Source organism: Chlorocebus sabaeus, chromosome 13 (assembly GCF_047675955.1).
Source record: "Chlorocebus sabaeus isolate Y175 chromosome 13, mChlSab1.0.hap1, whole genome shotgun sequence".
In the NCBI taxonomy this organism is placed as follows: Eukaryota; Metazoa; Chordata; class Mammalia; order Primates; family Cercopithecidae; genus Chlorocebus; species Chlorocebus sabaeus.
Window position 1 is genome coordinate 53,932,740 of NC_132916.1, and position 21,986 is coordinate 53,954,725.

At 38.6% G+C, this 21,986-nt stretch overlaps 1 protein-coding gene across 1 annotated transcript in view; it reads right to left on the reverse strand.

Annotated features, from left to right (window-relative positions):
• Positions 1-4,289: 4,289 nt before the first annotated feature.
• ARHGAP18 (Rho GTPase activating protein 18) overlaps positions 4,290-21,986 on the reverse strand; it is a 139,081-nt gene continuing 121,384 nt past the window's right edge. The window contains exons 13-15 of the mRNA XM_008007091.3: positions 11,345-11,469; positions 7,351-7,412; positions 4,290-5,553 (exon numbers count right to left, since the gene is read on the reverse strand). Coding sequence (XP_008005282.3) covers positions 5,462-5,553; positions 7,351-7,412; positions 11,345-11,469 — 279 coding nt within the window. The 3' untranslated portion in view covers positions 4,290-5,461. The remainder of the gene's footprint in view (positions 5,554-7,350; positions 7,413-11,344; positions 11,470-21,986) is intronic.

Sequence of the window (21,986 nt, forward strand, 5' to 3'; positions counted from 1 at the left end):
CCAGCACAAGACAAGGATGTCCTCTTCTCACCACTCCTATTCAACATAATATTGGAAGTTCTGGCCAGGGCAATCAGGGAAGAGAAAGAAAGAAAGAGTATTTAAATAGGAAGAGAGGAAGTCAAATTATCTCTGTTTGCAGACAACATGATTGTATATTTAGAAAACCCCATCGTCTCAGCGCAAAATATCCTTTAGCTGATAAGCAACTTCAGCAAAGTCTCAGGATACAAAATCAGTGTGCAAAAATCACAAGCATTCCTATACACCAATAATAGACAAGCAGAGAGCCAAATCATGAGTGAACTCCCATTCACAATTGCTATAAAGAGAATAAAATACCTAGGAATCCAACTTAAAAGGGACATGAAGGACCTCTTCAAGGACAACTACAAACCACTGCTCAAGGAAATAGAGGACACAAATGGAAAAACATTCCATGCTTATGGATAGGAAGAATCAATATCGTGAAAATGGCCATATTGCCCAAAGTAATTTATAGATTCAATGCTATCTCCATCAAGCTACCATTGACTTTCTTCACAGAATTAGAAAAAACTACTTTAAATCTCATATGAAACCAACAAAGAGCCCATATGGCCAAGACAATCCTAAGCAAAAAGAACGAAGCTGGAGACATCACGCTACCTGACTTCAAACTGTGCTACAAGTCTACAGTAACCAAAACAGCATGGTACTAGTACCAAAACAGATATATAGACCAATGAAACAGAACAGAGGCATCAGAAATAACACCACACATCTACAACCACCTGATCTTTGACAAACCTGACAAAAACAAGCAATGGGGAAGGGATTCTTTATTTAATGTGTTGGAAAAATTGGCTAGACATATGCAGAAAACTGAAATTGGACACCTTCCTTACACTTTATACAAAAATTAACTCAATAGATTAAAGACTTAAACATAAGATCTAAAACCATAAAAACCCTAGAGGAAAAATTAGGCAATACCATTCAGGACATAGGCATGGGCAAAGACTTCATGACTAAAACACCAAAAGCAATGGCAACAAAAGCCAAAATTGACAAATGGGATCTAATTAAACTAAAGAGCTTCTGCACAGCAAAAGAAACTACCATCAGAGTAAACAGGTAACCTACAGAATGGAGAAAATTTTTGCAGTCCATCCATCTGACAAAGGGCTAATATCCAGATTCTTCAAGGAACTTAAACAAATTTACAATAAAATCAACCCCATCAAAAAGTGGGTGAAGGATATGAACAGACACTTCTCAAAAGAAGACATTTATGTAGCCAACAAACATGGAAAAAAGCTCATCACCACTGGTCGTTAGAGAAATGCAAATAAAAACCACAATGAGATACCATCTCATGCCAGTTAGAATGGTGATCATTAAGAAGTCAGGAAACAACAGATACTGGAGAGGACGTGGAGAAATAGGAACACTTTACACTGTTGGTGGGAGTGTAAATTAGTTCAACCATTGTGGAAGACAGTGTGGCAATTCCTCAAGGATCTAGAACCAGAAATACCATTTGACCCAGCAATCCCATTACTGGCTATATACCCAAAGGATTATAAATCATTCTACTATAAAGACACATGCACACATGTGTTTATTGCAGCATTGCTCACAATAGCAAAGACTTGGAACCAACCCAAATGCCCATCTATGATAGATTGGATAAAAGAAAATGTGACACATACACACCATGAAATACTATGCAGCCATAAAAAAGGATGAGTTCATGTCCTTTGCAGGGACATGGATAAAGCTGGAAACTATCATTCTCAGCAAACTAACACAGGAACAGAAAACCAAGCACTGCATATTCTCCCTCATAAGTGGGAGCTGAATAACGAGAACACATGGAGACAGAGGGGGAACATCACACACTGGCACCTATCAGGGATTGGGGAGCTAGGGGAGGGAGAGCATTAGGAGAAATACCTAATGTATATGACAGGTCGATGGGTACAGCAAAACACCAAGGCACATGTATACCTATGTAACAAACCTGCACGTTCTGCACATGTATCCCAGAACTTAAACTATATTAAAAAAAAAAAAAAAGTTAATTATCGTCTTATCTTAGACATCCCTTCACTCACTTTCCCAGTTCACTGCCTTCCTTCTTGTCATAATCCTTCTGCTCGAAATAGACGTTGTCAAAAGCCTAATTTCAGCTTAGAAAAATGTCCTCTTCTACCACCCTTCCCATTCAATGGATTAAGGATAAAAGCAGACAAACAGATTGAACATAGAAACTCTGAAATTATTTACAATTTCAGAATCAGTAATCAAAGCAAGAGCTCCACAGTGTTCTTACCTAACTGCCTGGCACTGAGTCTTAGCAACTTCCCTATGAACTCAGGTTCATTTAAAAAACTTCCCGTAGTTTCGATTCAAAGGAATCCCTGACCAATACTGCCACCTACTGATGAGTAAGTGAGAAACCAGGACAATCAGAGAGTGCAAACCAGTTTAATGAAAACGAGGAAAGACAATAATGAAAAATCCCATGAAGTTGGTAAAATAATCTGCCTTTCCCAAAGAGTACTAGTAAGGAATTTACATCGAATTCTACAGCAGCATTAAGCAAAGATTGTGTAAGTGCAAAGAATTACAATGACCTCCGATATAGTCTGGCTCTGTGTCCCCACCCGAATCTCATCTTGAATTGTAATCTGAATTGTAATCCCCACATGTTGGGGGAGGCACCTTGTGGGAGGTGACTGAATCATGGGGGCAGTTCCCCGTGCTGTTCTCGTGATTGGGAGTTCTCACAAGATCTGATGGTTTTGTGAGGGGCTTTTCCCCGCTTCACTCTGCACTTCTCTTTCTTCTCCGTCCTGGCGCCATATGAAGGACATGTTTTCTTCCCCTTCCGCCGTGACTGTAGGTTTTCTGAGGCCTCCCCAACTATGTGAGTCAATTAAACTTCTTTTCTTTATAAATTATCCAGTCTCAGGTATTTCTTCATAGAAGTGTGAGAACAGATTAATGAACCCTCTTTCAGAAAGGAGCATCACCAACGTTAACAGGACAACCAGTCCTCCTTTAAGAGTTCAAATGTTTCAAACTCAAGGCAAATATATTTGTTTTTATTTTGTCTTATACACACATAGAAAAACAAATAAAAATCTAGCCTGAGATTTAAAACTCACTAAGGGAAAAAAATCACAGCAAAAGCAGTAGGTTAATACCAGGATATTTATATTCAAGGATCTATAGTATCAAGATTTTTTTCTCTTTAGATCCAGGCATGGTGGCATGCACCTGTGGTCCTAGCTACTTAGGAGACTGAAGCAGGAGGATTGCTTGAGCCCCAGCACTTGAGGCTGCAGTTAGCCACGAATGCACTACTGTACTCCAATCTGGACAACAGAGCAAGACCCTGTCTCTAAAAAAATAAAGATTCTTTAAAGTCCATATTTTTTGGTTATTTATGTGATATTATTCAATATTGATTAACTTGGGTCATGAGTTCTAAAAGGCATTCAAAATAAAATGGCATTTTCACTTTTTAAAAATTAAGATCTGATACTTTTTCATGATCAAAAATATGTTGTGTCTCCCTCCTGACCCTCCTTTTCAGGTAGGTAGCAAACATGTGAAAATTAGTTGGCATAGGCTTCAGAAAACCTTTTACTTAAATCATCATCCTCACTGCTATCTTTTTTTTTTTTTTTTTGAAGTCATATACACCTAAAATGTTCTAAGCACTTAATTTTTCTTTTATGTTGTTAATTGTTTTCAACTCACTAATAAGTACCATTTTGCTAATTGGGAAATTGATACATATTGTCAAAGAAACAGACTAAACTGTATTTTGAAAATCCTAAAAAATAAAAATTTGTAAAAGGAAAAAAACTAAAGATGAACACACATTTATATCTCTGACATCTTCCTACTTTAAAAATTACAAAGAAAATAGCAGAAATAAAATAGAGGTGACTTTTAATAACAAAGAGAGTCCATTTCTCAATATTAATGAAGAGCAAAAATCCTCATAAACACATAGGATTAAAAGTAATGATTCCAAGAGAAGATAATTTAGAAAAAGGCATTTAATTACAAAATTTTCTTTTAAATAAAAAAAGCAATGGCACGAATCACCACAAAATTATTTAAGTGATCATATCCACAGGCTGTTCTTGTAATTATATGCTAAAAATTTGTGACTGTTCTCATTAACACCATTTCCCCCGCCCCTTTATTAGAGACATCAAGAGCTTCTGAGAATGTGTAATTTTTCCTAAAGTACTACTAAAAGTATCATAAACACCGTTTGTGCAGCATTCATTTACATCACCTTTTATTTACTACATTCTAAACTCATAAAATATTTAACATTTCTCTACTTCATTTCTCTTATTTACAGTACAGAGGCTCATCTCTTGTCACAATATGGTTTCTGCATTAAAATCCCTGGAATAGGCTTTTGACAATATTTTAATAAATTGACTCCGATTATTTAAAATCAGAACACAAACAAAAGCTTGTTCACCCAGAAGAATAACTCTTCCAGTAGACTTATTCAGGAGTTAAAAAAAAAATCCCTCTTTAAGTAAAATACTTTCTTCAACCATTACTGGATTATACTATCATGCATATTTATAATGCTAATATGACAACACGTAAAGCCAGCTATGACTTTTAAAATTCCATTTAGAAGAGTACAGTAGACAGAAAGTGCTTTGGCTTTCACTCTCTTGTTATCCATAATCCAGTTATTATTTCACATGGGTATATTTTATTTATTCTTAGTATATAAGTATTTAATGGTTCAGTAATAACTGGCAGCTTCTGACAGTCCTATTTTCTTGATCGCTGATACAATTCTGTGAACATAAGTCAGATGAACTGAAAAAAAATGCAAATCACCTCCTGTGATACAGCAGGAAAAGGTGGAACGTTATTATTTGAGCAAATGATTCAAAGAGATGAATACTAACATTCTATCGTGACAGGAATACTATGAAATTAGGTATGTTTTAATGTGCTGTCTTCACAACTTGCCATACCTGGTATTCGTTATCTTTTTGGTCAAAAAGCAAACCTAACTGGGAAAGGGCAGATGTGAGGAGGTAATAGAGGTGAGAGAGCATATATTACAGTATACATGAGTTTAGGAGAAAAGAGTGGGAAAAGAATACATTTTCACATATTAAAAAAAACAGCCATGTCACATCTGGACACATTTCACAGAGCATATGAAAACTGCCCATAAGCTAATTAAGCCTCTTTACTCTCACTCCAGAAATTTTTTTTCTAATAATAACATTAATAATAATTAATATAATTCTGGCAGCAGCACAAATCTATGACTTTTTAAGGCTTGAGAGAGTCACTTTTAAATAGTTGGGTACAACTGAATAATAAGAGTCCTGCCACTTCTTTTATTTACACTCTTGACTCAGCAAGAATTATTACAGTAGTCCACATGGTTATCTGCAGCTTGTTAAGTCTTCTACAATGGCTTTGACTTTATAACCCACTCAGCATTTGGGTTAAGCTGATATAAATCCTTCATGTAAGTGTCATCATCAAGGCAGCGTTCCCCTGTTAAAATAGATGTTGTGTCAGTTTAATACAGCAGGTAGATTGGTATGCAATTTTAAACTTAAGCTTAATTATTTAACTCTTAAATCTTGGGCTTCAAAATACTTATTCTACTTTGGGAGGCTGACGTGGGCAGATTGCTTGAGATCAGGAGTTCAAGATCAGCCTGGGCAACATAATGAAACCCCGTCTCTACAAAAAATACAAAAATTAGCTAAGCATGGCGGCTTGCACCTGTAGTCCCAGCTACTCAGGAGGCTGAGGTGGGAGGATGGCTTGAGCTCAGGAGGTGGAGGTTGCAGTGAGCCGAGATTGCGCCACTGCACTCCAGCGTGGGTGACAGAGGCAGACACTGTCTCCAAAACAAAACAAATTAAAAAAAAAAAAAACTTCTCTTTCCTGTTTCTCAAAATATTGTAAAAATTGGCCAATTGGAAAACTAAAATTGATAGTCTTTCTCTAAATGAATAGGTTTCAAATTAATTCAGGAAGCTGAAAATACTTTGTATGATAGGCTTTTAAATGGTTCCTTAAAAGCTTAATCACCTTATTAGGAGGGGCAATGGTTCTGAATCCACCTAAGAAACTACACTTAATTCCCAAGATCTAAAAGTAAAATAAGAAATCAAATATATTAATATTTAAATAACCTTTACTAATAGAGTTAACAATTCCAGGTTTCTAGTGTCATGGCCTATTTAAAGAATAAGCCTTCACATTCCTATCCTTAACTTTCAATAATTTACTAACATTTTTAATTCCCACAAAAAATTCTACAAAATTTATTGTTTTACGTGTGTGTGTGTGTGTGTGTGTGTGTGTATATATATATATATTTTTTTTTGAGACAGAGTCTCGCTCTGTTGCCCAGGCTGGAGTGCAGTGGCCTGATCTCGGCTCACTGCAAGCTCTGCCTCCCGGGTTCACGTCATTCTCCTGCCTCAGCCTCCTGAGTAGCTGGGATTACAGGCACCCATCACCACGCCCGGCTAATTTGTTTTTTGTATTTTTAGTAGAGACAGGGTTTAACCATGTTAGCCAGGATGGTCTCGATCTCCTGACCTTGTGATCCACCTGCCTTGGCCTCCCAAAGTGCTGGGATCACAGGTGTGAGCCACCGTGCCCGGCCTGTAAAATTATTTTTAATTACTATTTTGAACTTAACATTATTTCATTTATTTGTTAATAATTTTACCCTTACCATTTCCAAGAGTCAAAAAAGAGAAAAAGATTATTTCAAATTTTTAAAGAGATGGGTAAGACTCACTGATAATTACAAAAGGGTAAAATATAAAACATGGTCAAAATTAATTCATTCCATTTTTTAAATTACTAATGTGAATTTGAGTGTGTGCATTTGTATAAAATTTAGCAGTAAATCAACTATGGCAAAAGTAAATCTGCTTTTACTAAAAATATCTAATGCTGTACTATAATAAAGTATTATCTTAGCTTTATATAAGCTCAACTATTTCCTTTACTATGTGACATGAGTATATTAAAAAGAAGAGAGTTTTGAAAAACTTGCATCATTAACCATTCCAGGAATTATTCTTACTGTATAGGGAACTTGCCTTTGCTGAAATTGAACATAGATGGGCATTTATACAGAAGCAGCTCAAACAGAGCCTGAAGAGAAAGGTCAAACTATTAAATAAATTCACAATATTCAGCAACTATCTAAAGCATGGTATATTTTACTTCTAATTTCCCGTTCTTCCTCCAAAGACATAAATAATAACCACTGGCAATATCCAAACAGCATGTGAAATGTAAAGAGAAAGAAAACCTGCTTACCAATATTTCCTCCAATTTCATACAAAAAAACTTCTCCTTTCTTAAGAGTCTGGGCAACCCCACTATGAGGGACAAAACAAAGGGATTACTTGTATCATCAAACAGCTTGCAAGTAAACCACTTTAACGTGCTTGGGGAATTCTGGCTGGTATGGAAAAATTCATAACTTAGATACACTGTAATTATCTACACGTTTATATTTTCCCATCTGTTAAATGTACCCAATAGGTAATAAAAGTGTCACACCTGTACATTAAGATAAACAAATGGAATTATACATCTGAAGGCAAAATAGTAAATCAGTATTTAAATTTGTAAAATTCAAAAGAAAAGTTAATGTAACATTTCAGCTGCCAATCAAATTATTAATATGATTATCCACTTTGTATACAAGCCTAAATGATCCTCATAAAACTATTAAAAGAAATGTTTCCACCTTAGTTTTCACATTATGCTTATTCAATAAGTATTTATCATGGGTTTGCTGTGCTGACAACTCCAGTAGTGTGCAAGATGCATATAAAGAATAAGACATGCATCTGGCTGGGTGTGAAGGCTCATGCCTGTAATCCCAGCACTTTGGGAGGCCAAAGCAGGTAGATCACTTGAGCCCAGCCTGGGCAACATGGCAAAACCCCATCTCTACCCAAAATACAAAAAATTCAGCTGGGCATGGTGGTGAAAGCCTGTGATCCTAGCTACTCCGGAGGCTGAGGTGGGAGGACTGCTTGAGCCCAGGAGATGGACGTTGCAGTGAGCTGAGATTGCGCCACTGCATTCCAGCCTGGGAGACAGAATGAGACCCCGTCTCCAAAAAGACCAAAAAAAAAAAAAAAAAAAAAAAAAAGTGTTTAAAGATTTACACTCTTCAAAGAATAAAGTGTTCCAGAACATTAGCTTCAAACATAAAAATTGGTGAAACTCAGTGGCTTTCAAATCTTTCTATAAAAGAATTACCTGAGAAACCTGCTAAAAATTCAGACCGAGAGCTCTAGAAACTCAGATTTAACTGGTCTAGAATAAAGCCCAAGAAACTGCTTTTCAAATGCTCTATAGTGGATACTGAAGCATGGCAAGGTTAGTAGACCACTGAGATAAGGCCCTGAAGACACGCTCTCTGGAACTGAGAAGAGAAAATCAGGTCTGACTTGTATTCGAGCCATTAGGAAGAACATGGTAGAGCAGCAGTGCTCCTCACCACCCACGGAATGGCTTCTGGTTCTCCTCCTTTCTCTCCCTGCCCTGTGTCCCTGGCACACCGGAGGGCTCTCTGGGTCCTCAGGCTATGTTCCACCTGCTGCACTGCATCTGATCCACTTTGTTTCCAACCAGGGTGTAGGTTTATCTTTTAAATTAAGTAATTTAATCATTACTATTTTTGTTTTTAATCTAGTACATAACACAATCAACTATGTGTCTAAAGAGAGTCCCTATTTCTGTGAAAACCAAATTGAATGTTTCAGGAGACTTGATTTAAAGAAAGACATCTAGTTAGATATTGCTCTCAGACTGATTCTCAAGTATCTGTGTTCCACTTTAAAGAAACAGGAACTAGATTTCCTGGCATACTCAGATTTTTGCATAATGCTAATCAACAAATTCATCATTAAAGAAAAGGCAATAATCCTTTATCAAAGAATGAATGAATGTGCAATTTATTATACATATATTGTATGTCATTCATGTATCTATCGGCTTCAGTTGAGGAGGTGGGGGGAGAAAAAGAATGGAAGGATATAGTTTCCAACTGCCCCAACACAGGTGGAATACAAATGGAAGCAGCACAGGAATGTGGTGGAAGAAATATATAAACATTTACTGAGAATTTCACTTATTATGTGGCCCAGATAGACAGTGCTATATGTGCACGGTCATTTTCCTAGTTAATTACAATAATAGACGCTATTCTGGTCCATTCTTATAAATGAGGAAGTTGGACTTAAAGAGATGATAAAAACTAGCTGAAGGTGAAACAGAAATAGTTAGCTTTGAAATCCAGATTGCATCCGCAAGCATAGGGAAAGGGGCTGAGGACTGGGGGCGGAAGTGAGGTAAATGGAGGAGAAGTTTACCAGACTTCCATCTAGGTGGAGAAGGATAGGAGGAAGAGTGGGAAGAAGATACCCTAATCCGGGTGTAGCAAATGCTTATTTAATACAAACACAACAAGCAGGAAACCCAAATTTGTCAGAGGATAGTTGTCATAAGTTGGTGCTTTCTGTAACAATATACCTATGACTGTTTCATGCTATAACTTAAATATTAAAGTCACAGTTGAATGTGGAGTACAGCTTCATAGTCTCATACTATTAGCAAGTAGAGGAACAAAAGCATAGACTAAATTGAGCACTTGGGTCCTGAAAGTAAATGTAAATTAACTGTGTCTGGCTGGAAAGAGCTGCTTATATCTGAAGTCTGGCCAGGTCTTCAGGTACACATTCTGGGAGACAATGAGAGCATGGCTGGTGGGAAGAATGGCAAAAGTTAGTATCTACTAAGTCAAAGTAGGGAGCAGAGAGGAAGTGGACTGGCTTTGCAGAAGCTGCAAAACACTATAGGGAGCAAAGACATTTGAGAACTTCCAACTGCCCCCAGGACATAATCCCCAAAAATCCATCTACTCTCAGACTCTGCACTGGTGGTTCCCAGATCTATGGTGCTCTGTAGATCCTCCAGCCAGCGTGGAGAATGGTTAAGGGACTGTCTTCGGAGTGAAACCACAGATTGAGAATTCCAGTTCTACCACCTATGAAAAAATGTGTGACCTTGCAAATCTCTGTTTTCTTATCAGTGAAACAGACGCAATAATAGCACTTACTTCAGAGTGCTGTTTTGAGGGAAGTTTACACTGGCTTACTGAAGCCTAGATATTACCAATAAACCTCTCTCTCATTTCATCACCATCTGTTAGCTGCACAGATTCATCCTTTCTCCCAATTTATAAACCCTAAGGGAAGGTACTTTAAAACATATGTTTATATCTCCCCTTCCATTTATGGTACTAGAAGTATGTAACATGTTTGTTCTGTTTAAGGCCCTGTGCTAGAACAGAAACATATTACATACTTCTAGTACCATATATTAAAATCGGAGAGGCTTTAGCGGAAAGCTTGATTGAAGCCCCCAAATGTTAGAATGAGGAGATTAAATTCAATGAAAGACCAAGAGAGAGTATTCGTAAACTGAGATGCCAGTGCCCTGGATTTCCCTCTGTTTTTAAACATTTAGTTTATTTCAGTGACTGAAAATGAGGCTGGAGAAGGCATGAAAACATGACTTCAGCTAAAAGAAAGAATTCAAAGGGCAAAACCTGAAAATTCAATATACTTGTTAGAATCTCTAAAATTTAAGAAAAGACACTACAAAGTGTTGTGGAAAGGGCATACTCTAATATAGTGAGAGGGATGCTAGCAGCTTTCCAATGACTTTCCCTGCCCCGTCAACCCCAAAATATAGATGAAGGGCCTGTTGTCCTTAATGAGGATGGTATGTTCTCCCCTTGAGACTTCAGCGCTCAAAGGCCTGGTTTTCCTCTTTCAATTCTTTACGGTTTTGTTTTTAAATTTAACCATTTTGAAATTCATTATATTTCATAGAAAAAGTTGTGTCTTTTCTTTATTTTAATGCCACTGCATCCTAATTAGTAATTTTTCTTACAGCCTACAAACAGTAATTAACCTCCAATCAACATATCCTGGAAAGAATATTGAGTGGTCTTGTTTGGCAAGCCCATCATAGGCGCAGTGAAGGAACGCTCAGAAATCCTGCTTGAATCAAGCTCAACCTGAACACAAGCCACATCAAATGAACTAAACTCATTCTAACAGTCTAATGGTTAAGTCTGCTGTTCTCTTCTTCTGGGAACACAACATTTTTAAGCATTTCATACTACCCCACAATTAAAAAAAGGAAAAAAAAAAGCAGCAGCGAAGGGGAGAGAGAGAGCAAGTGAGTTTTTATGCCATGGAATAATTAACACAAAACAGGCCTCTACCTTTCTTGGCTGAGAAACCTGGCAAGTACATCACTGGCTTTTAGTTCTTCAGTTAGCTGTATTGCCATGGAAACTTTCGAAAGATGGGGAGCTTGCACTCGAATCACTCCCTGAGGAACGTCAGCCTGCAAAGCAATAATGACACTGGAACAAAGCTGGCAGCAGCTGGAATGTGTAACTCTACAATGCATTATATAGTAAGTGTGCTTAACTACTACACATTTTACTTCACTACATAAAAACCTTAACTACTGTATAATGTAATTTGCTAAATTACATCAAACCTCAAATATCCTCTTAATGGTGATAGGGGAACTTTATAATGCCTGTGCAGTAATGCTTAATTATTTTTAAAGATGTAAAGAATGACAGCAATAACCATTACTGCCATATTAAGTGCTGATTTCTGAGTATTATCTACTAGAGGGTGCTTCTTCATGTAGCAATTTATGAAATTGAATCAGAAAGAAGTTACTTTGTGTGCTATTGCAATATGTACATTTGAACAATCTTCCTGGACATTCACAAAATTTCACAAAAATTTTTTTGTCTCTGAATGTTTTATAAAAAAGAAACATGCTTTTCTATTTATATTATGTCTGTTCCCCATTTGGTTAATGAGCTCATGCTTTTTGGCTATACACTTTGAACTTACGATGACCCCTTCTAAATCTTTTGCCCATGGATGTGAAAAACATTTTATGGATTCGAGGATACCAGTGAAAGTTTATGAGGTTTGTAATACCAAAATGTCAGCTACAGCATTAGAAATATTAAGCTTAATTAATTCCTAAATGGTTTTGCTAAAATAAATACTATTATTTATAACCATTATGACTTAGAACTTAGAATAAACAGCAAGCATAAATCATGTTTAAAAGATAATGCTTTAAAAAATATAAATACCCTGTTCAATTGAACCAAAATTTATTAAGCATCTACTGAGTACTGGATATTGTACTATGTTTACTTACCTAGTAATAAGAAACAAGTCCTTTACTGCATAATATTATTTTATGCCTACAATATCATGTCCTTTTTTTTTTCTTTCTTTTTAATGTACACAGTCTTGAATTTTTTTTTTTTTTTTTAAATAAACATCTCGGGAGTTTGAGACTAGCCTAGCCAACATGGCAAGACCCTGTTTCTACTAAAATTTAAAAAATTAGCTGGGTGTGGTGGCACCCACCTGTAATCCCAGCTACTTGGAGGCTGAGGTAGGAGAACTGCTTGAACCCAAGAGGCGGAGTTTGCAGTGAGCCAAGACGCACTCCAGCCTGGGAGACAGAGTGAGACTCCATCTCAAAAAATAAATTAATTAATTAAATAAATATCAAGCAGAGATATACAACAGATGCCATAAATCTGATTTCTTTCAAAGTTCAACAAAAATAATATACCTTTAGAATCAGGCTCTATAAAAATGTAGGGTACCCTAAAAGATTTAATATTGCTTCTCAGTAATATCAGATATTTAGTGTGGGAATAACAAGAAAAAGAAGCAACACTGTATAAGACTGTACAGTGAATATGGGACTGTGTAAGGCCACGGTCTGCAACCAACAGCTAGACCTGCAAAGGTATCACAAAGGACCTGACCATCAACCTCAGAAATCCTGCTGCAGAGTGGGTGGTGCCCCACCTGCCTCCCTCCTCTGACCAATCAGTGAAGGGCCACAGAACACATTACTCCAAACCTTAACAAAAATAGACAAAGGCTTCCAGGGCCTTGCACTCGTGATTTTGCTGGGCTAACTTTGGTCATAGCATCCTCTAATAATATGCAGGACATATTATGCTCAATTCAATCTGTGAAGGACAACCTAATTCCAACCTCCCAATTCCAACCTGTGCCCAAATCCCTCAATTCCTGCTTCATCTTTCTATCCAGCCTGAATCCTTAGCTTGGTTTTTGACTTATTGATACTTTAATCTATGACCTTGACCTTATCCCTAGGATACAAGTATAATTTCCTCTGTCCTTGATTCTGTGACAGGCTTTATTTTCACTTGTAACACTTAGGAAAACATGCTGCTTCTTGCAATGGATGGGGCATTTCATGTGGTACAAAGCAGTTATTAAATCAATGGTGTAACATACAACTCAGGGGCTCCATGAACTTCTCCCTGGGGTTTGAACTCTAGGTTATTTCCCACTATGGCCATTTAACCTGTTCGCATGGCCTCACCTATCTGTTGCCTTATAGAAGGTGGAAAATAATAAGTGGCATGGACATCTTTAACGTTAGACTGAAAATTGTAATAGCAACATCTGAAGCATTGAGACTGTGCTCGTAAAACCCCAATCTGCCTCGTCTACTCAGTAAGCACAACTATATTAGTATTTTGAATTTTGTTAGTTTATCATTATTATTACTATTGTTTTGTAGAGGGACCTGAATAGCAGGCTAGAGTTTGCAGATAGCCATGTACTTTATATCGAGGTTAAAAGTTAGGAAATCCTCGTTAAGTCATAGTGTCAAATATCCTTATATATAGGTTTATCAGGGACAGAAATTGCTCCCATAGTCACATCTTATCCAGCCCTAGAATATCAAGGCAGTCAAATCTACACTGACATTTAAAGTGAAGATGATTGGATTAAGTTTTTATATAGAGAAAGTCCACAATAAATGAGTTGCAAAACCAAAATGATTCAGAAAATAATATATTATCATAGAGAGTTCAGGGATATGGTAACCTTAAGTCAGCTCCTTGCCTTTCCCCCCACTATTTCTTGTAGCATCACCTATTGTTTAGATGAAAAGGCCCATCAGCACTCCAAGCTTTCCTATCTTTGTGTACGTTCTACTCCCCCTCCCAAATCTCTCTCTGCTAACCATTTTTCAAGGCTCAGCTCAAATACCTCAAACTCCATGGACGCTTCCATGCTCCACAGGGTCAAAAGGAATCTCTTCATTCTCATTCTTATAAAGGAGCGCTGACTCTCCTTTATAAGGGTCCTACTATATGACCTGTATTCTGGTTGTATGCCACATGTCTTACTGTTATATGTAGCCACCCATCCATGTTTATTGATTAAATGAATCATTCAAAATTATTTTTTGTTTGTTTTTACTAACAATTACAACATAAACAAAGTAAAATTAATCTAGAATAAAAGAAAGTATGCAAAGGGGTATCTCCTTAATGGCAAAAAATCATCTTAGGAACATTGTCTAAAAGAAACAAGTTAAGGTGCCTCTATCTACCATATGGTATTCCCTCCACTACCAAGAAAAGACAGGAAGGGAAAGAAAGCAGAGAAAAGGAATTAAGTATGCTACAAGAGACAATTCAGTCACTTACTTCTGTAGAGAGCCAGAGAAAAGCCAGAGTTACTAACCTTAGCATGTACCTGCTTGGGGATGTAGTCTCTTTTCCCCTCCAACACCTCTCATGAAGAGCTGAATGTATTAGTCTCTTCTCGTGCTGCTATGAAGAAATACCCAAGACTGGATAATTTACAAAGAAAAAAGGTTTAACTGATTCACAGTTCCTCACGGCTAGGGAGGCCTCAGGAAACTTACAATCATGGCAGAAGGCACCTCTTCACAGGGCAGCAGGAGAGAGAAATGTCAAACAAAGGGGTAAAAGTCCCTTATAAAACCATCAGATGTCATGAGAACTCACTCGCTATCACAAGGACAGCAGCATAAGGGTTACTACCACCATGATTCAATTACCTCCTACCAGGTGCCTCCCACAACACATGGGGATTATGGAAACTACAATTCAATATGAGATTTGGGTGGGGTATCATTCCATCCCCAGCCTCCCAAAATCTCATGTCCTCACATTTCAAAACATAATCATGCCTTTCCAACAGTCCCCCAAAGTCTTAACTCATTCCAGCATTAACCCAAAAGTCCAAGTCCAAGGCCTCATCTGAGACAAGGCAAGTCTCTTCTGCCTATGAGCCTACAAAATCAAAAGCAAGTTAGTTACTTCCCGGATACAATGGGGATACAGGCAATGAGCAAATGCACCCATTCCAAATGGGAGAAATTGGCCAAAACAGGTGGCTACAGGCCCCATGCAAGTCTGAAATCCAACAGGGAAGTTGCCAAATCTTTTTTTTTTTTTTTTTCCAGTGGAGTCTTGCTTTGTTACCCAGGCTGGAGTGTAGTGGCATGATCTCAGCTCACTGCAACCTCTGCCTCCTGGGTTCAAGTGATTCTCCTGCCTCATCCTCCCAAGTAGCTGAGATTATAGGTGCTTGCCACCATGCCCAGCTAAATTTTGTATTTTTAGTAGAGACAGGTTTCACCATGTTGGCTGCTGGTCTTCAACCCCTGACCTCAAGTGATCCACCCGCCTTGGCCTCCCAGAGTGCTGGGGTAACAGGCATGAGCCACCATGCCCAGTCTAACCAAATCTTAAAGTTCTAAAATGATCTTCTTTGACTCCATGTCTCACATTCTCACATTCAGGTCATGCTGATACCAGAGGTAGGCTCCAACAGCCTTGGGCAGCACTGTCCCTGTGGCTTTGCAGGGTACAGTCCCCCTCCCGGCTGCTTTCACAGGCTGCTGTTGAGTGTCTGCAGCCTTTCTAGGCACATAGCAACAGCTGTCAGTGGATCTACCATTCTGGGGTCTGAAGGACAATGGCCCTCCTCTTATAGCTCCACTAGGCAGTGTCCTAGTGGGGACTCTGTGTGGGGACTCCAAACCCACATCTCCCTTCTGCACTGCCTTAGTAGCAGTTCTCCATGAGGGTTCTGCCCCTGCAGCAAATTTTGCCTGGACATCCAGGCATTTCTGGCTATCCAGGCATTTCCATATATCCTCTAAAATATAGGCGGAGATTCCCAAACCTCATTTCTTGACTTTGGTGTACCTATAGACTAAACACCATATGTAAACTTGCCAGGCTTAGGGTTTGCACCCTCTGAAGTAATGGCCCGAGCTGTACCTTGGCCCCTTTTAGCCATTGCTGGAGCTGAAGCAGTTGGGATTCAGGGCACCACGTCCTGAGGCTGCGTAGAGCAGGGGGGCCCTGGGCCTGGCCCAGGAAACCAGTTCTCCCTCCTAGGCCTCTCTGTGATGGGAAGGGCTGCCTTGAAGGTCTCTGACATGCCTTAGAGACATTTTTCCCATTGTCTTGGTGATTAACATTTAGCTTCTTGTTACTTATGCAAATGTCTGCAGTGGGATTTAACTTCTCCCCGGAAAATGGGTTTTTCTTTTCTATCACATGGGCTGCAAATTTTCCAGACTTTTATGTTCTGCTTCTCCTTGAATGCTTTGCCGCTTAGACATTTCCTCCACCAGATACCCTAAATCATCTCTCTCAAGTTCAAAGTTTCACAGACCTCTAGGGCAGAGTCAAATTGCCATCAGTTTCTTTGCTACAGCATAGCAAGAATCACCCTTATTCCAGTGGCCAACAAGTTCCTCATCTCCATCTGTGACCACCTCAGCATGGACTTCTTTGTCCATAACACTATCAGCATTTTGGTCAAAGCCATTCAACGCATCTCTAGAAGTTCCAAACTTTCCCACATCTTCCTGTCTTCTGAGCCCTCCAAGTCTCTAGGAAGTTCCAAATTCTTTCATATTTTCTTATCTTCTTCTGAGCCCTCCAAACGGTTCCAACCTCTGCCTGTTACCCAGTTTCAAAGTCACTTCCACATTTTCAGGTATCTTTACAGCAGCACCCCACTCTATCGGTACCAATATCTGTATTAGTCATGGTTCTCTAAAGGGACAGAATTCATAGCATAGATGTATACATAAAGGGGAGTTTATTAAGGAGTATTGACTCACATGATGACATGGTGAAGTCCCACAATAGCTCATCTGCAAGCTGAGGAGCAAGGAAGCCAGTCCGAGTCCCAAAACCTCAAAAGCGGGGAAGCGGACAGTGCAGCCTTCAGTCTGTGGCTGAAGACCAGACAGTCCCTGGCAAACCACTGGTGTAAGTCCAACAGTCCAAACCTTCAAGAACTTGGAGTCCAGTGTTCGAGAGCAGTAAGCATCCAGCCAGAAGAAAGATGAAGGCCAGAGGACTCAGCAAGTCTGTTCTTTCCACTTTCTTCTGCCTATTTTTATTCTAGCCATGGTGGCAGCTGATTAGATGGTGCCCACCCACATTGAGGGTGGGTCTGCCTCTCCAGTCCACCAACCTAAATGTTAATCTCCTTTGGCAACGCCCTCACAGACACACCCAGGAACAACACTTTGCATCCGTCAGTCCAATCAAGTTGACATTCAATATTGACCATCACACAAAGGCGGCCTCTAACAATATGACCATAAGCCCATGATTTCTAAATGAGCTCAGGTATCATAGCTTTGGGGAGTACGACCATGCTTCCTTATGAAATGAGGTGTGGAGTTCAGGGTGGTATAAGGATTTGCACAGAAAGCACCACATCTGACCCAGGAATCTAGGATCTTTCTGATAGTTAAGAGTTTTAATAGAGTCCCAAAGTACTAGCTTCTGGGGGCAATTGAGAGTTTTCACGTATATGTGTAATGTTAGATAATTGACATATAATTGACATAAAAACCACAGGCTCGTTTTTGCCAAGATGGGAAGCAGCATGAGTACCCTCCTACAGATTCCTTCTGGCTATGAAATAAAACATTTCCCACATCCCTTTCCCTCAGTGAGCAGGGGATGAGGTTAAGCCACCTCTGAGCTCAGCAAGAAACCTTCCCAAGCTACAAACTGTAATCATTTTGACTTATTTCAAACAGCTTGAATATCAATATCCTTGGAAAGCATTTCATTAAACTAACAATAGTACATGGTTTTCATTAAACCTTCCTAGGCTGACATTCCCTGACCACTAGAGAACCTGTATTCTATAGCAAGGAGAGTGTGTGTGTGTGGTTTGTGTGTCTATGGGATATGAACATTTCTCAGCTTGTTTATTTCTGCAGTGATTCATCCCATCCAAATTCTTTTTTTTTTTTTTTTTTTTTTTTTTTTTTGAGGCGGAGTCTCACTCTGTCGCCCAGGCTGGAGTGCAGTGGCCAGATCTCGGCTCACTGCAAGCTCCGCCTCCCGGGTTTACGCCATTCTCCTGCCTCAGCCTCCCGAGTAGCTGGGACTACAGGCGCCCGCCACCGCGCCCAGCTAGTTTTTTGTATTTTTTAGTAGAGATGGGGTTTCACTGTGTTAGCCAGGATGGTCTCGATCTCCTGACCTCCTGATCCGCCCGTCTCGGCCTCCCAAAGTGCTGGGATTACAGGCTTGAGCCACCGCGCCCAGCCTCATCCCATCCAAATTCTTACAATGATACAGAGATTGAGAGTTTGACTCAATATGGATCTACAATGCTCTTTATCTCCGAAGAAGAAATGAGTTTAACCAGTATATATAATGGTAAAGCTAAAGAGTTAAACTTGTTTCTGGGAAGTTTTTTGCTGGATATCTTGACAAGGAAGGCCAAATGATATTTATGAAGATGACAAACAATAAATTATGCCAAAGCCATCATTTAAATGGTGTATGACAACCACTATTAAGTACTAGCATCATGCTGTATCGAATACTGAAGCTATTAGTATACTAATTACATTGAGCTGCCAAGCTTTGAAAAGACATAACATGCCTAATCGTTAAGCCAAACAGTCTGTTCTTAACTTGAGCCATAATAATAACTGAATCTGTACACAGTATGATCTTTATAACCTTTCTATTTCACATGTTTTAATCTAAAGTTGTGACTCTGTCCCCTGCATTTTTTTCCCCCATTGAGATAGGGGAGGAGTGTGCTTGTGAACTGCAGTTATGTGAGGTACAGCAGGACTGGAGAAGGGCAGTATTTGACTAACACACCATCAAAGAAAAGTCACAAAGGATTTTACAACTTCAAGAGTGTTAATTTCTTATGCTTGCAAAGATTATAATAATAGTGAAAATGACCTCATATTGTCTTCACATGTTTTACATATTGAAATAAAGTTTATATTTCTAAACCTGATTTTATTATTATCTGGTTAAATAACAATTTTAGCATTTTTTCATAAGGTATATAAAAACACTGCATTGCTCATATTTTTGCACTCTAGAGATTAGAAATTTAATGTCAGACCTGTAGAAGAGGTCTTTTTCTTTTCCATTAAAAGCTAATTTAAATGTAAAGCTGACATTTTTTATGCTACAGAAAACCCTTTTTATCTTCAAAAGGGCAAATTGGAAATACAGCTTTTTCAAAAAGAAGGCCAGATATAACACATATTTTAGAAAATTAAACAGGGACATTTTAGCAAGGTATCTTAAACTAAAACGGTATATTCATCACCCTAGTCTGAACTGACAATACTGGGAAGTGGTGATATAAAAGGAATTCTCTAGTATCTTGAACTATGTGCTAATTATAATTGGATCTTTGTTATCCAAATGCCTTAAACTTTTATCCAACTCACAGATTCAGAGGATTTTAAAGAAAGGCTTAAAATAACTTCCATAGTTAATAAGCATTCAATTTCCAATGACATAAGTTCTAGTATTTTTTCTTTTAATGTGGTATTTTTATGCACTATTAAAAAATCAGGGAATGTCATAAAAAGAAATAAGATTTTGTGCTTGATATTGTAATTTGATTTTCCACTTGGGTCCCCAAGTAAATCCAGACACTGTTTCCAGACCTAAAGCAGATGCTTGAAACAATACCTGCCACAACGCTTTGCAGCGAGAACCATTAAATGAAATCAGAGTTGCAATTCTAAACAGAGTTGTGCGTAAAGGCACGCAACCCTGGCCACAAACAACTCAGCATCTACACCACACTGCTGCCAATGCCAGGATTCTTCCAGTGGTAGCAACAGATTTCTTTTTCACAGCCATAGCCCTACACTCTAAAATGTGACAAGATTATTCTGGAACTTTTAGCAAGTCACGTAAGCTCTCTAAAGCTTGAGTTCCTCCCTGGTAAATTAAGGGTGTGATACTAGCATGTTCCAAGTTAACACTAACATTAACCCTAAGAGAGAAAGCCTTTTGTTTTCTTGACCTATGAGGTCAAATGTGGTGAGCAGCATATGGCATCTTTGACAGAATCTCACAGAGCCACTCTGTACCCTCACTCTCATAAACGAACAGCCTCCCTTTGAGAGGTGAGCTTGAATGGCAGAAGAAACATCATACAAACCTAAGTCGCAATAACCCTGAGGCCTGGATGAGTCAACAAATCATAATCAATTGTTCATCAAAGCTGCCCCCACATTCTTAGTAGGCAGAGATGCAATCTGAGGTAATTATAAGATATCTGGCATTTCCTTTAAAATTCTAAAAGGCAAAAACATGTGAGAGATAGGATGCAACAAGATCAGAAAAATGTGTTCGATTGTTGATGATAAAGGTTTTGGGGGGCTCAGGTACTATTCTTTCTACTCATATGTGTGTTAAAAAAAGTTTCATGATAAAATTAAATATACATGTGCATACACACATACAAACATACCAATAGGAAGAGGGAATTACCCTTCCAGTTTTTAGACAATACACACGCCCAAGTCCTGCCCTGGGAGAGTCTGACGCAGTGGGTCTAGTGAGTCACCCAATCATGGTTTGCTTTTTGTTTTGTTCTAAAATAATATTAGTAGGCCAGGTGCAGTGGCTCACACCTGTGATTCCAGGTGTGAGAGGCTGAGGAGGGAGGATTGCTTGAGGCCAGGAGTTCGAGATCAGCCTGTGCAACATAGCAAGACCCTGTCTCTACAAAAAAGTTTAAAAATTAACCAGGCATGGTGGTGCATGCCTGTAGTCCCACTTACTCATGAGGCTGAGGTGGGAGGATCCCTTGAGCTGAAACTTTGAGGTTACAATGAGCCATGATTGCACCATTGCTCTTCAGCCTGAGTGACAAAGCAAGATCTTATCTCCAAAAATAAAAAAACCTTTAAAAAATTAAATATTACAGATGCCTCTATTGTGAACTTCTGGTTAAACACCATTAACCTGATCCTAGGCTATCATTTTATAAAAGAAACTGAAGCCCACAGAGGTAAAATGACTTGTCACACTCACTCATGGCAGAGCTGGGGCTACATCCTCAAGCCACATGACTTCTGAGGTGTATGTGTGGGTGCAGGTGTGTGTTATCAATCCCAACAAGTTAAAGGCTATCAGAAAATGATTGTTACTAATGGCCTACAATTTTCTTATTGTTCCTCCAACTGTTTCTTCCTAGTATAATTAATGGATAAGACATATTAGTATTTAAGAACATCTACATTTGAACCAAACACTTAGTATGCTCTAATCACTAAAAACACTTGCCTCATGAGGTAAATTGAGTACATCTTACAAGCTGGCTGAAATTATTAATTACCTAGTCTAGCATGTCTTAATAATACGAATGCCCGATTTTAAACAGTTAGCTTTAATAGCATACAAAATTATTATTTTTTAAGAGGGGTGTCACTGTGTTACCCAGGCTGACATCTAACTCTGGGCTCAAGTGATCCTCCTGTTCAGCCTCCCAAGTAGCTGGGACTACAGGTACATACCATTGCATCGAGCCAAAGCCTCTTAAAAATATTACCTTGAAGAATGTTTACGATCTATAATCTCTTTCACTCTCCAATCCCTGGCAACATAGCTTCTTCCAAAAATTATCGTTGACAATGTTTTGGGGAAACTAATAATTAACCTTCAAATTCAAAAACCTTTGTCCAATGTT